At 42.7% G+C, this 15,453-nt stretch overlaps 1 protein-coding gene across 1 annotated transcript in view; it reads right to left on the bottom strand.

The window, feature by feature from the left end:
- The window catches only part of LOC110523058 (gamma-aminobutyric acid receptor subunit gamma-3), a 257,745-nt gene that overhangs the window by 170,667 nt on the left and 71,625 nt on the right, over nt 1-15,453 (bottom strand). The window contains exon 2 of the mRNA XM_036978984.1: nt 13,395-13,462. Within this exon, the coding sequence (XP_036834879.1) occupies nt 13,395-13,462 (68 nt within the window). The remainder of the gene's footprint in view (nt 1-13,394; nt 13,463-15,453) is intronic.

Below are 15,453 nucleotides of genomic sequence, written 5' to 3' on the forward strand. Positions count from 1 at the left end.
TGTAGTTGTCCACGTATTCTAAGTCAGAACCGTCCAGAGTAGTGATGCTGGACGGGCGGGCAGGTGCGGGCAGTGATCGATTGAATAGAATGCATTTAGTTTCACTTGCGTTTAAGATGTATGGGGCTTTGGTGACAAAATCTTTCCCAGTTCTAAATTGCACCTTGGTCAGAATTAGTGCACTATATCATAGGAAGAGGGAAAGATTGGCTCATAGTAATGACCGGAACAGAATATATGGAATGATATTTAACACATCAAACACATGGTTTCCATGTATTTAATACCATTCCATTCACTCCATTCCAGACATTACTATGAGCCGTCCTCCCCTCAGCATCCTCCTATGATTTAGTGCACTAATTCTGACCAGGGCACATAGAGCTATGGGCACTGGTCAAAAGTAGTGCACTATATAGGGAATAGGGAACGTAGTCACGGACTCCATAGTCACTTAACCAGCGGGGAATATTAAACCTAAATAGCTTTCCTTAAAGCCATATTTACCATGATAGAGCTATGCAGCAGGGATCCTACCCCCTGGGGAAACACAGGACCAATCTGACAGTGATTAGTTGGGCAGCACAGTGTACATACCAAATTACAGAAAGCTATTAACAATGCTAACCCAGTAAAACTACCCCTACGTGCCTCTGAATAATAATTTATTGTTCAGTCAATTGTCAGTAAATTATCGTTTTAGTATTCAATGTCCATCACAATCAAATCATGTTTTTTATATCACTAAAATCAGTGGCTTGTTTTGAGCAACTGTAAAAGTGAGGGAGGGAAGAGGTAGACAGTCCATCCCACTCAAATCAGGTTCTTATGGCAACACAATGACTGACTAACTAGGAAACAAACTAATCAACTTAACCCCAGGCAGAAACGACAAAATACATGAGTGAGAGAGCGATTGGGTGAAATACCACAGTGACATCACAGCAGAAAGATTTGTGACCTGTTGCCACAAGAAAACCAGTGAAGAACAAACACCATTGTAAATACAACCCATATTTATGTTAATTTATTGTCCCTTTTGTTCTATTTGCACATCATTACAACACTGTATTTAGACATAATAAATAAAATACATTTCTTTCTTTTTTTGGATATTTTGTAAGAGTAATGTTTACTGTACTATTGTTTATTATCCATTTAACTTGCTTTGGCTTTGTTAACATATGTTTAACTGCCAATAACGCCCTTAAATTGAATTGGAATTGAGAGCGAGAGAGACAGAGAGACCTTTTCCAAAACACATAGTGTCTAAACTTTGGTGCCCAAATACCCAGCGCGCCATAGACCTTCTGTCTGAGGACCAACTAGGTTCACCCAGCCACATAATAATACACCCAGCGCACCCTAGACCTTTGGTCTGAGGACCAACTAGGTTCACCCCCCCCCCCCCCCCCCCCCCCCCCGGGGACCAACACATAGAGGACACACACCGAGATGACTTAAATCCACAAATAGACACATCCACATCCCCACCCCAGCCAATCGACCCCCCCCCCCAAGTCAACCATGCCCACACCCCATTAAAGCCCCTTCAGATCAGACATACTGTATGCCACTCCTGCCCTCCCCATGCCCCCCAATCCCGCAAAGAGGGCCTCAACATGAGGGCCTCAACATGAAAGTCTCACATACACCCAGGCCGTGAGAAGGCAAACAGGCCCAACCCCAACTCTTAAACTAGTCCAAGCCAATGGCATGTACCAGATGCTCAGCAGGCTCTGCTCACACTTACTGGTCTGAGGCCAAACCCCACAACTAACAACATTGGACACTATGGAACACAAAGCCTTCATTATCTCATCATGGAATATCCCAGGCCTGAGGTCAACTGCCTTTGGCCTAAAGAGCAGGAACCTGGACTTCACAAAAGAAATCGGAACTACGGACATTGTACTTATTGTATATTTCTACAAGAAACATGGTATAGAGGAGACAGACCCACTGGTTCCCCTCTAGGTTACAGAGAGCTGGTAGTCCCATCCACCAAACTTCCAGGTGTGAAACAGGGAAGGGACTCAGGGGGTATGCTAATTTGGTATAAAGCAGACCTAACTCACTCCATTAAATTAATCAAAACAGGAACATTTCACATTTGGCTAGAAATTCAAAAGGAAATGATCTCAACAGAGAAAAATGTCCTCCTGCGTGCTACCTATATCCCCCCCACTTTAATGAAGACAGCTTCTCCATCCTACAGTATATCTCCCCACTAGAATCCCCATACTTTAATGAAGACAGCTTCTCCATCCTACAGTATATCCCCCCACTAGAACCCCCATACTTTAATGAAGACAGCTTCTCCATCCTACAGTATATCCCCCCACTAGAATCCCCATACTATAATGAAGACAGCTTCTCCATCCTGGAGGGGGAAATGAATCATTTCCAGGCCCAGGGACATGTACGAGTCTGTGGCGACCTAAATGTATTCATTTATTTATAAAAACATGTATGTAACCTTTATTTAACTAGGCAAGTCAGCTAAGAACAAATGTCTTATTTACAATGACGGCCTATCAAAAGGCCTCCTGCAGGGACGGGTAGGGATGAAGAGGACCAAACATCACGACCAGAGAGAACACAACACTACATTTTAAAACAAACAAACTATACCGTGCTGCAGGAGGGACTGGAGCACTTCACAAAATAGATGGCATCATGAGGTACTAAAATGATGTGAATATATTGAAGCAACTTCTCAAGACATCAGTCAGGAAGTTAAAGCTTGGTTGCAAATGGGCCTTCCAAATGGACAATGACCCCACGCATACTTGGCAAAATGGCTTAAGGACAACAAAGTCAAGGTATTGGAGTGGCCATCACAAAGCCCTGACCTCAATCCACCCCCCAGACCAACACATAGAGGACACACACCGAGAAGACTTACATTTCACCCAACTTATTGTGGGAAGCTTGTGGAAGGCTACCCAAAATATTTGACTCAAGTTAAAAACCTGTTATGGCTGCGATCCCCGTACAGGGACCAACATCAGGGGAAATTTCAGAGTGACAACTAAATATACTATTTCGTAACATTAAACATTCTTGAAAATGCACGTTTCTTACACCCTTCAAAAGATTAGAATCTTGGTAATCAAACTATGTTTTCCAATTTAAAATAGCTATTACAGAGAACAAATCCCATGCTTTTGTTTGAGAAGAGAAATCAAGAACAGAAACATTTTCCGCCATGACAGTTTTTACACATTCACATCTGAAGGTAAAATTATGACTTACATTCTGATATCTTGCTCTTATTCATCTTCCTGAGTGTCCCATTGATCAAATGAAGTGCCGTTTTCTTTGATAAAATCCATTTTTTTGCCTAAATCGAAACATTTTGTAAACCGTTTGTGCCGTTAATTCCATCTCTATCAATTTTTTACAGAGCATTCGGCGTGATTCGCCCATGTAAACAATTGTTTATCTAGTCATGGTGGGTTTCAGTGCATTCCTCTGGATGTTCGCAACACAGCCAAAAGTCATTGGTTTTTTTGCAGGGAGTATTGACCAAAGTGAGCTGATTTGAAGACAACGATAAATGACTACCTTACGCACCAATAATTTTAGCGAACCTTCATTGATTGACTATATTTCTGCCCAATGACCACTGATCTTCTTGAAATCTAGCTGGGTAGATAGCCAATGAGCTGAGGTAAACGCCAGTATGTAATGGTTTGGGGTTGGACCACAATTCCTTGGTTGTAATCGCACGCGCAAGGAACTACATTCTCGCCTTGATGATCAGAGGAGTTGCTGTAAGGCTTTTAACACACAGCTGTATTTCGGAAAGTTGTAGTCTCAACGATTTCATTGAAGATATCATGGCGAAGAATTCATGTAAAGCGAAGTCAAACTCTAAAGTGAAAAAGTGAAAGTGAGAAAGATTTTCTGTTTGAGGAATCTTGGAGTGTTATGATTCAAACAAACTGAGGAGCTGTTTCTGCAAGGACAGGACGTACTTCTGGGCGGGTAAGTGCTAATGCCGTTTTATGAAAAATAAAAATATATATATATTATATCTAAAACAAAAAAACTTTTTTTTTTGCAATGAAAAGTGTAGTTTGTGTGTGTTGGTTTGTTTGGGTGTGTGTGTGTGTGTGTATAGATACAGTGCCTTGCGAAAGTATTCGGCCCCCTTGAACTTTGCGACCTTTTGCCACATTTCAGGCTTCAAACATAAAGATATAAAACTGTATTTTTTTGTGAAGAATCAACAACAAGTGGGACACAATCATGAAGTGGAACGACATTTATTGGATATTTCAAACTTTTTTAACAAATCAAAAACTGAAAAATTGGGCGAGCAAAATTATTCAGCCCCTTTACTTTCAGTGCAGCAAACTCTCTCAAGAAGTTCAGTGAGGATCTCTGAATGATCCAATTTTGAACTAAATGACTAATGATGATAAATACAATCCACCTGTGTGTAATCAAGTCTCCGTATAAATGCACCTGCACTGTGATAGTCTCAGAGGTCCGTTAAAAGCGCAGAGAGCATCATGAAGAACAAGGAACACACCAGGCAGGTCCGAGATACTGTTGTGAAGGAGGAGGAGGAAGGAGTATCAGACCACTGCAAATCTACCAAGACCTGGCCGTCCCTCTAAACTTTCAGCTCATACAAGGAGAAGACTGATCAGAGATGCAGCCAAGAGGCCCATGATCACTCTGGATGAACTGCAGAGATCTACAGCTGAGGTGGGAGACTCTGTCCATAGGACAACAATCAGTCGTATATTGCACAAATCTGGCCTTTATGGAAGAGTGGCAAGAAGAAAGCCATTTCTTAAAGATATCCATAAAAAGTGTCGTTTAAAGTTTGCCACAAGCCACCTGGGAGACACACCAAACATGTGGAAGAAGGTGCTCTGGTCAGATGAAACCAAAATTTAACTTTTTGGCAACAATGCAAAACGTTATGTTTGGTGTAAAAGCAACACAGCTGAACACACCATCCCCACTGTCAAACATGGTGGTGGCAGCATCATGGTTTGGGCCTGCTTTTCTTCAGCAGGGACAGGGAAGATGGTTATAATTGATGGGAAGACGGATGGAGCCAAATACAGGACCATTCTGGAAGAAAACCTGATGGAGTCTGCAATAGACCTGAGACTGGGACGGAGATTTGTCTTCCAACAAGACAATGATCCAAAACATAAAGCAAAATCTACAATGGAATGGTTCAAAAATAAACATATCCAGGTGTTAGAATGGCCAAGTCAAAGTCCAGACCTGAATCCAATCGAGAATCTGTGGAAAGAACTGAAAACTGCTGTTCACAAATGCTCTCCATCCAACCTCACTGAGCTCAAGCTGTTTTGCAAGGAGGAATGGGAAAAAATGTCAGTCTCTCGATGTGCAAAACTGATAGAGACATACCCCAAGCGACTTACAGCTGTAATCGCAGCAAAAGGTGGCGCTACAAAGTATTAACTTAAGGGGGCTGAATAATTTTGCACGCCCAATTTTTCAGTTTTTGATTTGTTAAAAAAGTTTAAAATATCCAATAAATGTCGTTCCACTTCATGATTGTGTCCCACTTGTTGTTGATTCTTCACAAAAAAATACAATTTTATATCTTTATGTTTGAAGCCTGAAATGTGGCAAAAGGTCGCAATGTTCAAAGGGGCCGAATACTTTCGCAAGGCACTGTATATACAACAATGGCCGGAGTTGAATGGAACACCTTAGTGACTGTTCCCTCTGCTCTATACAATACATATCTGTTTATTTTATGTGATGATAAAAGGCTCATACAATACAATTATTTTTTTTAATGTTTTCTTTCACAGTGATAGCGACTCCGACTGTGAGCCCCCGGTGCCAAACTGCCTGCTCTACCTGTGCCCCCAGTGGTGTTCATATGCCACAGTTCATTACTGCAGGCATGACTGTGCCTCAGGGCCAAAAGGGCACAGCATGGAGGCGTCGTTGTGTTCTGCGTCGCATGAAATGCACCACTTGTTCAGTTTGCCTCTGCTTTACATCAGAAAGAGACTGCTATGGGACATGGCACAGGCAGCAACATATTATGACGAGGACTTCCAAGGGGTGTACTGTTTTTTTTTTTGTATATTTATTTTCTAATATTTTTTTAAACATTTTTTTGTGTGTGTGTTAGAATTGCTTTTTGATATGTTGTATATAGTTATTTGCACTGCTGTATATAGTTATAGGTCATTTCACCAATTCGGCCACTTGGGTACATTTGGGCAACTTGTGTGGGACACCTGGGTGACTTCATGCTAAATGTCATGTAGCTCACCCATTCCTGAAGTTATCAGTCTGAAACTTTGCACACCTACAGTTGCCCTCTTGTGTTATCCATCAAAATGATATCCAGCGTCCTATCTGACTGTGTGGCTATTCTAGTACATGTGAAAGATGATTCTACAACAATAACAAACAGAAAAAGTATGCTCTTTCTTTCGCTTTTCTTCCACCAGATCTACTATTCTCCTACATTCAATTAACATTTCCACAAACTTCAGAATGTTTCCATTAAAATGATACCAAGAATATACATATCCTTGCCTCTGGGGCTGAGCTACAGGCAGTTAGATGAGGGTATGTCTTCTGCCTCTGGGGCTGAGCTACAGGCAGTTAGATTAGGGTATGTCTTCTGCCTCTGGGGCTGAGCTACAGGCAGTTAGATGAGGGTATGTCTTCTGCCTCTGGGGCTGAGCTACAGGCAGTTAGATTAGGGTATGTCTTCTGCCTCTGGGGCTGAGCTACAGGCAGTTAGATGAGGGTATGTCTTCTGCCTCTGGGGCTGAGCTACAGGCAGTTAGATGAGGGTATGTCTTCTGCCTCTGGGGCTGAGCTACAGGCAGTTAGATTTGGGTATGTCTTCTGCATCTGGGGCTGAGCTACAGGCAGTTAGATTAGGGTATGTCTTCAGGCAGAAATTGAGAACAAAGGGATGCAGCCATAACAGGTTTTAATTAAACAATGTTAAGGCAATGCTACCAAATAATAATTGAGTTCATGTAAACTTTTGACCCACTGGGAATGAGATTAAATAAATAAAAGTTTAATTCATTCTCTCTACTATTATTCTGACACTTCACATTCTTAAAATAAAGTGGTGATCCTAACTGACCTAAAACAGGAAATATTTACTGGGATTAAATGTCAGGAATTGTGAAAAACTGAGTTTAAATGTATTTGGCTAAGGTGTATGTAAACTTCAAACGTATATTAATTGTATCCTCTCCTGTTAGAGTAGAGATTCTCTGTCCTCATCATAACATCACCCTCTCCTGTTAAAGTAGAGGTTCTCTGTCCTCATCATAACATCACCCTCTCCTGTTAAAGTAGAGGTTATCTGTCCTCATCATAACATCATCCTCCCCTGTTAAAGTAGAGGTTCTGTGTCCTCATCATAACATCATCCTCTCCTGTTAAAGTAGAGGTTCTGTGTCCTCATCATAACATCATCCTCTCCTGTTAAAGTAGAGGTTCTGTGTCCTCATCATCCTCTCCTGTTAAAGTAGAGGTTATGTGTCCTCATCATCCTCTCCTGTTAAAATAGAGGTTCTGTGTCCTCATCATAACATCATCCTCTCCTGTTAACGTAAAGGTTCTGTGTCCTCATCATAACATCATCCTATCCTGTTAAAGTAGAGGTTCTCTGTCCTCATCATAACATCATCCTCTCCTGTTAAAGTAGAGGTTCTGTGTCCTCATCATAACATCATCCTCTCCTGTTAACGTAAAGGTTCTGTGTCCTCATCATAACATCATCCTATCCTGTTAAAGTAGAGGTTCTCTGTCCTCATCATAACATCATCCTCTCCTGTTAAAGTAGAGGTTCTCTGTCCTCATCATAACATCCTCCTCTCCTGTTAAAGTAGAGGTTCTGTGTCCTCATCATCCTCTCCTGTTCCATTAACAACAGATTACTGTTGGTAGTCAGACTACACCTCATTGTCAAAAGTATCTCTCCCTCCTCAGAGCAGATGGTAGTTAGACTACACCTCATTATCAGTAGTATCTCTCCCTCCTCAGAGCAGATGGTAGTTAGACTACACCTCATTATCAGTAGTGTCGCTCCCTCCTCAGAGTAGATGGTAGTCAGACTACACCTCATTATCAGTAGTATCTCTCCCTCCTCAGAGCATATGGTAGTTAGACTACACCTCATTATTAGAAGTATCTCTCCCTCCTCAGAGCAAATGGTAGTTAGACTACACCTCATTATCAGCAGTATCTCTCCCTCCTCAGAGCAGATGGTAGTCAGACTACACCTCATTATCAGTAGTGTTGCTCCCTCCTCAGAACAGATGGTAGTTAGACTACACCTCATTATCAGCAGTATCTCTCCCTCCTCAGAGCAGATGCTAGTTAGACTACACCTCATTATCAGTAGTGTCTCTCCCTCCTCAGAGCAGATGGCAGTCAGACTACACTTCATTATCAGTAGTGTCTCTCCCTCCTCAGAGTAGATGGTAGTTAGACTACACCTCATTATCAGTAGCATCACTCCCTCCTCATAGGAAGAGAGAGTTCCAGAACTCCACCAGAGATGATCTTTACCCACGGTGTTCTCAGAGGGATGTTTCATAGTATTTGGCTTAAAGTTCTCTCAGTTATCTCTCTCAACTCTAAACTCCAAATTCAAATAAACCCAATCAAAGTTAATTTGAGTCCCCCACCGTATCTCTCACAGAACTACAATGAGATTCACTTTCTATGATCTCTCTCCTTCTGCTCTCTAGCATTGCACTTCATCGTTTGTTTCCTTATAGAATCATAGCTGTGCGAAGGGTTCTGGTGGAACTGCAGCACACCTGATCAATTTAAATAACTGTTCTGCTGTTTGTTCAGAAAGACATTCAATAATTCAGAATATCCTACTACACCACGAGAAGGCCTATAATTTATCCACAGAGGATAAATAGCTACCTTGAAGAGAAAAAAAAGCCTAGCTGTGGAGTGTAGCCCAATAACATAACAAGGCCTAGCCCACAGTCGGGAACGCGCAGAAAATCTGTCAGTGAACAAACAGCATGTAGCAAAACAGGCCTTTCACAATATTTCAAATAGTCTACAATAGAAGGAAAACACAGGTTGGAAAGTAAATGGCTCCTGCTGTAAAGAGAAGACTCTAATCTGTCAGCTGCAGGCTTCCAAATATGGTTTTAAAAAATACAACGAGAGAGGGCACGAGCGCATAGGCCATCACCAGCGAGTGAGCTGGGCATCAATGGGTGAGTCAGTGAAACTGGAAATCAAAATGAATCCTTAGGTTGGTAGGAAACAAATCTAGCCTAGTGCCATGTTATCTGATGATGTATGACTGAATGGAAACATCGAAAGTCCACCGAGTGACTATGTACAGTGCCTTGCGAAAGTATTCGGCCCCCTTGAACTTTGCGACCTTTTGCCACATTTCAGGCTTCAAACATAAAGATATAAAACTGTATTTTTTTGTGAAGAATCAACAACAAGTGGGACACAATCATGAAGTGGAACGACATTTATTGGATATTTCAAACTTTTTTAACAAATCAAAAACTGAAAAATTGGGCGTGCAAAATTATTCAGCCCCCTTAAGTTAATACTTTGTAGCGCCACCTTTTGCTGCGATTACAGCTGTAAGTCGCTTGGGGTATGTCTCTATCAGTTTTGTACATCGAGAAATGGGGATGGTGTGTTCAGCTGTGTTGCTTTTACGCCAAACACCTCTAGTCTACCTCGGTCACACCCACCACATCTAGTCTACCTCGGGTCACACCCACCACATCTAGTCTACCTTGGTCACACCCACCGCATCTAGTCTACCTCGGTCACACCCACCTCTATCTACCTCGGTCACACCCACCACATCTAGTCTACTTCGGGTCACACCCACCACATCTAGTCAACCTCGGGTCACACCCACCACATCTAGTCTACCTTGGTCACACCCACCGCATCTAGTCTACCTCGGTCACACCCACCTCTATCTACCTCGGTCACACCCACCACATCTAGTCTACCTCGGTAACACCCACCACATCTAGTCTACCTCGGTCACACCCACCTCATGTCTACCTCGGTCACACCCACCACATCTAGTCTACCTTGGTCACACCCACCACATCTAGTCTACCTCGGTCACACCCACCACATCTAGTCTACCTTGGTCACACCCACCACATCTAGTCTACCTCGGTCACACCCACCACATCTAGTCTACCTGGTGTAGGTCTTATTCATTGAATGAGCATATTGAAGTTAGAAGCAAACGCCTACAACTATTACAGCACCAATTCGCGCTGCTCTGAGACAAGCACGGGGACTGAGCTTAGTAAATCAATGAGATTTTTTATGTTTTTATTTTCACTGAATCTCTGTTTGGGTATTGGTTACACTACAATTAGGGTGTGGAAATGTTATGCTCTTAGTGTAACCTTTATTTAACTATGAAAGTCAGTTAAGAACATATTAGTATTTACAAGGACAGCCTACTCCTTCCTTCCTGTCGGGGAATTGAACCCTGTTCTCCCGCGTGCCTGCATTCTCTAGTACAGCCATGCTTGAACCCCGGTCTCCTATGTGCCCGCAGGAGACTGGATTTTGTTTAGCTTAATAGCCCAGTACTGTACTCCCGGCCATCATGTTGTACAGCGCCATATTTTCCGTTCCATCCTAACAGAAACCCAGAGGGCTTTTTCATTTTCCTTGGAATAGAAACACCACAATATTAATAATATTAATTGATACAGTACCAGTCAACAGTTTGCACACCTACTCATTGTAGGGGTTTTCTTTATTTTTACTATTTTCTACATTGTAGAATAATAGTGAAGCCATCAAAACTATGAAATAACACATTTGAAATCAGTTAAGAACAAATTCTTATTTAAAAGGACAGCCTACTCCTTCCTCCCTGTCGGGGAATTGAACCCCGTTCTCCTGCATGCCTGCATTCTCTAGTACAGCCATTATTGAAGACAATCAAATGCTTCTCATAGACACCCTCTGGTGGTCAACTTAGCACTAACCAGCATTAATGGTACCAGTGGTTAACCATCACAACACAGTTAGGTTGAGCCATCACAACACTGTTAGGTTTAGCCATCCCAACACAGTTAGGTTAAGCCATCCCAACACAGTTAGGTTTATCCATCACAACACTGTTAGGTTGAGAGATCACAACACAGTTATGTCTCCAGTAAGCTGTAAAGACACATATCTGGGAGCTACAGTATAGCCTCTGGCCTGAGACACTTCTGGTTTATCCATGTCAGCATTTAAAGTTGGCCTTGTTATGACTTCATTGGCTTTAATTGCTTTGTAAAGCTGTCCATCTGTTTCGTAAAGCTGTCCATCTGTTTCGTAAAGCTGTCCATCTGTTTCGTAAAGCTGTCCATCTGTTTCGTAAAGCTGTCCATCTGTTTAGTAAAGCTGTCCATCTGTTTAGTAAAGCTGTCCATCTGTTTTGTAAAGCTGTCCATCTGATTTATAAAGCTGTCCATTGGTTTAGTAAAGCTGTCCATGGTGCACTATTCCCCACATACTACATTACTTTAATTTGTGAACTGTTTTCCTTTCAAGCATTTGGTTTTCAAAAGAGAATGACGACAGACCTATACTTTTCTTTTATGTTTTTTTTTTACAGAATTTATTTGTCAGAGTGGCCAGACGGAAGCCACTCCTCAGTGAAAGGCACAACAGCCGTTTTGAGTTCGCCAAAAGGCACCTAAAGACTCTCAGACCATGAGAAACAAGATTGTTTGGTCTGATGAAACCAAGGTTGAACTCTTTGGCCTGAATGCCAAGCGTCACGTCTGGAGGAAACAGGGCACCATCCCTACGGTGAAGCATGGTGGTGGCAGCATCATGCTGTGGGGATGTTTTTCAGCGGCAGGGACTGGGAGACTAGTCAGGATCGAGAGAAAGATGAACGGAGCAAAGTACAGCGAGATCCTTGATGATAAACCAGCACCAGAGCACACAATAAGAGTGGAGAAAATGAATCATAAAAATGAATCATAATAATGAATCATAATAATGTATCATAATAATGTATTATTCTGCTTGGAGTTTTGAGTGCTGTTTGTTGTGGATATGTTCTGTGTTTCACCACTGTTATTCAGAACCAGCAATAACGGGTTAAATAGGCCTCCAGAACTTTAACTAATTCGGCACGGCGGCCCCCCAAAAACCCTTTTCAGTGGGCTATTCAGTACAAATATACCACCTGACCAATGGTATGTGGACACCTACTCGTTGAACGTTATATTCCAAAATCATTGGAATTAATATGGATCCCCCCCCTTTTTTCGGATCGAAAAAAAAGCACAGTCATGATTCATCTTACTATGTTTTCTCATCTTCTGGGGGGGACGACGACGATGACGACGACATCCCTTTAGCTAGCACTCTGCTTTTCAGCTGGAACTCAATGTAATGGCAGGTTATTGCCATGTAGTTAACCTTACGATAATCGACATATACGTGGACCCCCCCAAGTCATTTACACCAGCCATTGCTTGGTAATATTGGCAACCACCTCAATCCTCTTTTCAGCAGCATGTTTGTGGCACCTCCGTGATATGGTTTGTGGGGTCAGGGAGCACAGTGTCAATGGGGGATGCGTCCATGACTAGTCCACGTTTATTAGCTCCTGAGCTAAATCAAGAAAACCACTTCCTTGAACTGTGTGAAAGGGCTTAATATCCTGCTACAGAAAGCTACACATTTGTTTTTAGGTTCCTGATTTGACTTTAGCCAGTAACTGCCTTGGGGCAGAGAGAAATGATGTCATGCTTTGTTACAGACTGCTCCTGTTGCGCAGCGGCCGCTGCATCCTCGGTTAGCGTGGCACTGGAGAGAGGAGGTGCCGGTTCTCTAGCTATCATATTTCAAAATCGAGGGGGGGGGGGGGGGGGGAAGCTCGACACTTCACATGGCTTGTGGGCATCTTAGTTTCAGCAACTAAATCAAAAGATTTTCCAAAATGTCATTTGGGATTTTGAGTTTCAATTTCACTTCATCCGTATCCATAGCGACGACTGCGACTAGTAGCTAGCATCAGCAACAACCACCAGACACACACACATGTTGTAGACTACATCACATCAGGAGAGGTGCACTGCTGGTGCAGCAGAGCAGGAGCAAACTGACACTGGTCCAGAAATCAAGTCATTTTAGTATTTTTTTTAAATGATACGCTAGCTAGTTGTGGATGAAAAAACAGGCCCCACCTAACCGGGCTCTGGTTGGGTAGCAGAGCTCTAGTGTGTGTGTGTGTGTGTGTGTGTGTGTGTGTGTATGTGTGTGTGTGTGTGTGTGTGTGTGTGTGTGTGTGTGTGTACAGGCTCAACATTTCAATCTGCATTCAGCACAACAAATGATTATTAATATAATTATTATCATACCATATCTATGGATGACACCGGTCCAATGCTGTTCACATAGATGTCCACATCTATGACCGTTGGTTTAACTGCAAAGGGAAAGAGCATTTTAAGATTTAGCAATGGAACTCATTCACAAATTTATTCATTGATTAATTCATTCACACATTCACTCATCGCTTCATTCACACCTGTATTCATTACCTCACACGATCATTTATTAATTCATTCACGCTTTCATTAATGAATTAATTTACCACGGCCCCATCATACCATAGGTTGTCCATCATCGTTCCATAATTCTCCACAGATTAAAATATTGTAATTTTGTCAGTATGAGAGAAGTGGGTCTCATCTGTGGAGAATTATGGAACGATGATGGACAACCTATGGTATGTAGGGAGGAGGGAGAGCAGGGAGAGCTGGGAGAGTAGGGAGAGCTGGGAGAGGAGGGAGAGTAGGGAGAGCTGGGAGAGGAGGGAGAGTAGGGAGAGCAGGGAGAGCTGGGAGAGTAGGGAGAGGAGGGAGAGCTGGGAGAGCTGGGAGAGCAGGGAGAGCAGGGAGAGCTGGGAGAGTAGGGAGAGCTGGGAGAGTAGGGAGAGTAGAGAGAGCTGGGAGGAAGAAGCAGTAGGGAGGAGGTAGAGAAGAGAGCAGGGAGGGGGAGAGTAGAGGCCCCGGCAGGGGGCCTTTTGCCTTTTGGTAGGACGTCAATGTAAATAAGAACTGGTTCTTAACTGACTTGCTTAATTAAATAAAGGTTAAATAAAAAATAGAGAGCAGGAAGGAGGGAAGAGGAGGCAGGAATGAGAGCAGGGAGGAGGAAGAGGAGGGAAGAGGCAGGAAGAGAGCAGGAAGGAGGAGGGAGGAGGAAGAGGAGGGAAGAGGCAGGAAGAGAGCAGGAAGGAGGAGGGAGGAGGAAGAGGAGGGAAAAGGGAGGAACGAGAGGAGGGAGAGGAGAGAGGAGGGAGAAGAGGGAGATTTTCCCCATCCCCATTCACTTTTTTACTACCACAAACTTGTTGCCAGAATGGGAATGCATGGGCAGTAAACGTACATCAAGACCATTTACCTGTATAAGCCTTGTGGATTACTAAACCCCATCATCATGTAAACCAGGTCAATCCATGGAGATAGTTATATAAAACAGGTCTATCCCAGGGCTAAAGCCTCAACATTCATTCAAAACACGTCCACATCTGTAATTCAGATCCAATAATCTTACAGACCAGGTGAACACCTGAACGACATACCCAATATAGATTATTCTGTTACAGGTCAGGTCTACTGTTACATGTCAGGTCTACATGTCAGGTCTACTGTTACATGTCAGGTCTACATGTCAGGTCTACTGTTACATGTCAGGTCTACATGTCAGGTCTACTGTTAAATGTCAGGTCTACTGTTACATTTCAGGTCTACATGTCAGGTCTACTGTTACATGTCAGGTCTACTGTTACATGTCAGGTCTACTGTTACATTTCAGATCTACATGTCAGGTCTACTGTTACATGACAGGTCTACATGTCAGGTCTACTGTTAAATGTCAGGTCTACTGTTACATTTCAGGTCTACATGTCAGGTCTACTGTTACATGTCAGTTCTACATGTCAGGTCTACATGTCAGGTCTACTGTTACATGTCAGGTCTACTGTTACATGTCATGTCTACTGTTACATGTCAGGTCTACTGTTACATGTCATGTCTACTGTTACATGTCAGGTCTACATGTCAGGTCTACTGTTACATGTCAGGTCTACTGTTACATGTCAGGTCTACTGTTACATGTCATGTCTACTGTTACATGTCAGGTCTACTGTTACATGTCAGATCTACATGTCAGGTCTACATGTCAGGTCTATTGTTACATGTCAGTTCTACATGTCAGGTCTACTATTACATGTCAGGTCTACATGTCAGATCTACTGCTACATATCAGGTCTACTGTTACATGTCAGGTCTACTGTTACATGGCAGGTCTACATGTCAGCTCTACTGTTATATGTCAGGTCTACATGTCAGGTCTACTGTTACACGTCAGGTCTACATGTCAGGTCTACTGTTACATGTCAGGTCTACATGT

The sequence above is a fragment of the Oncorhynchus mykiss genome, chromosome 5 (genome assembly GCF_013265735.2).
Source record: "Oncorhynchus mykiss isolate Arlee chromosome 5, USDA_OmykA_1.1, whole genome shotgun sequence".
In the NCBI taxonomy this organism is placed as follows: domain Eukaryota; kingdom Metazoa; phylum Chordata; class Actinopteri; order Salmoniformes; family Salmonidae; genus Oncorhynchus; species Oncorhynchus mykiss.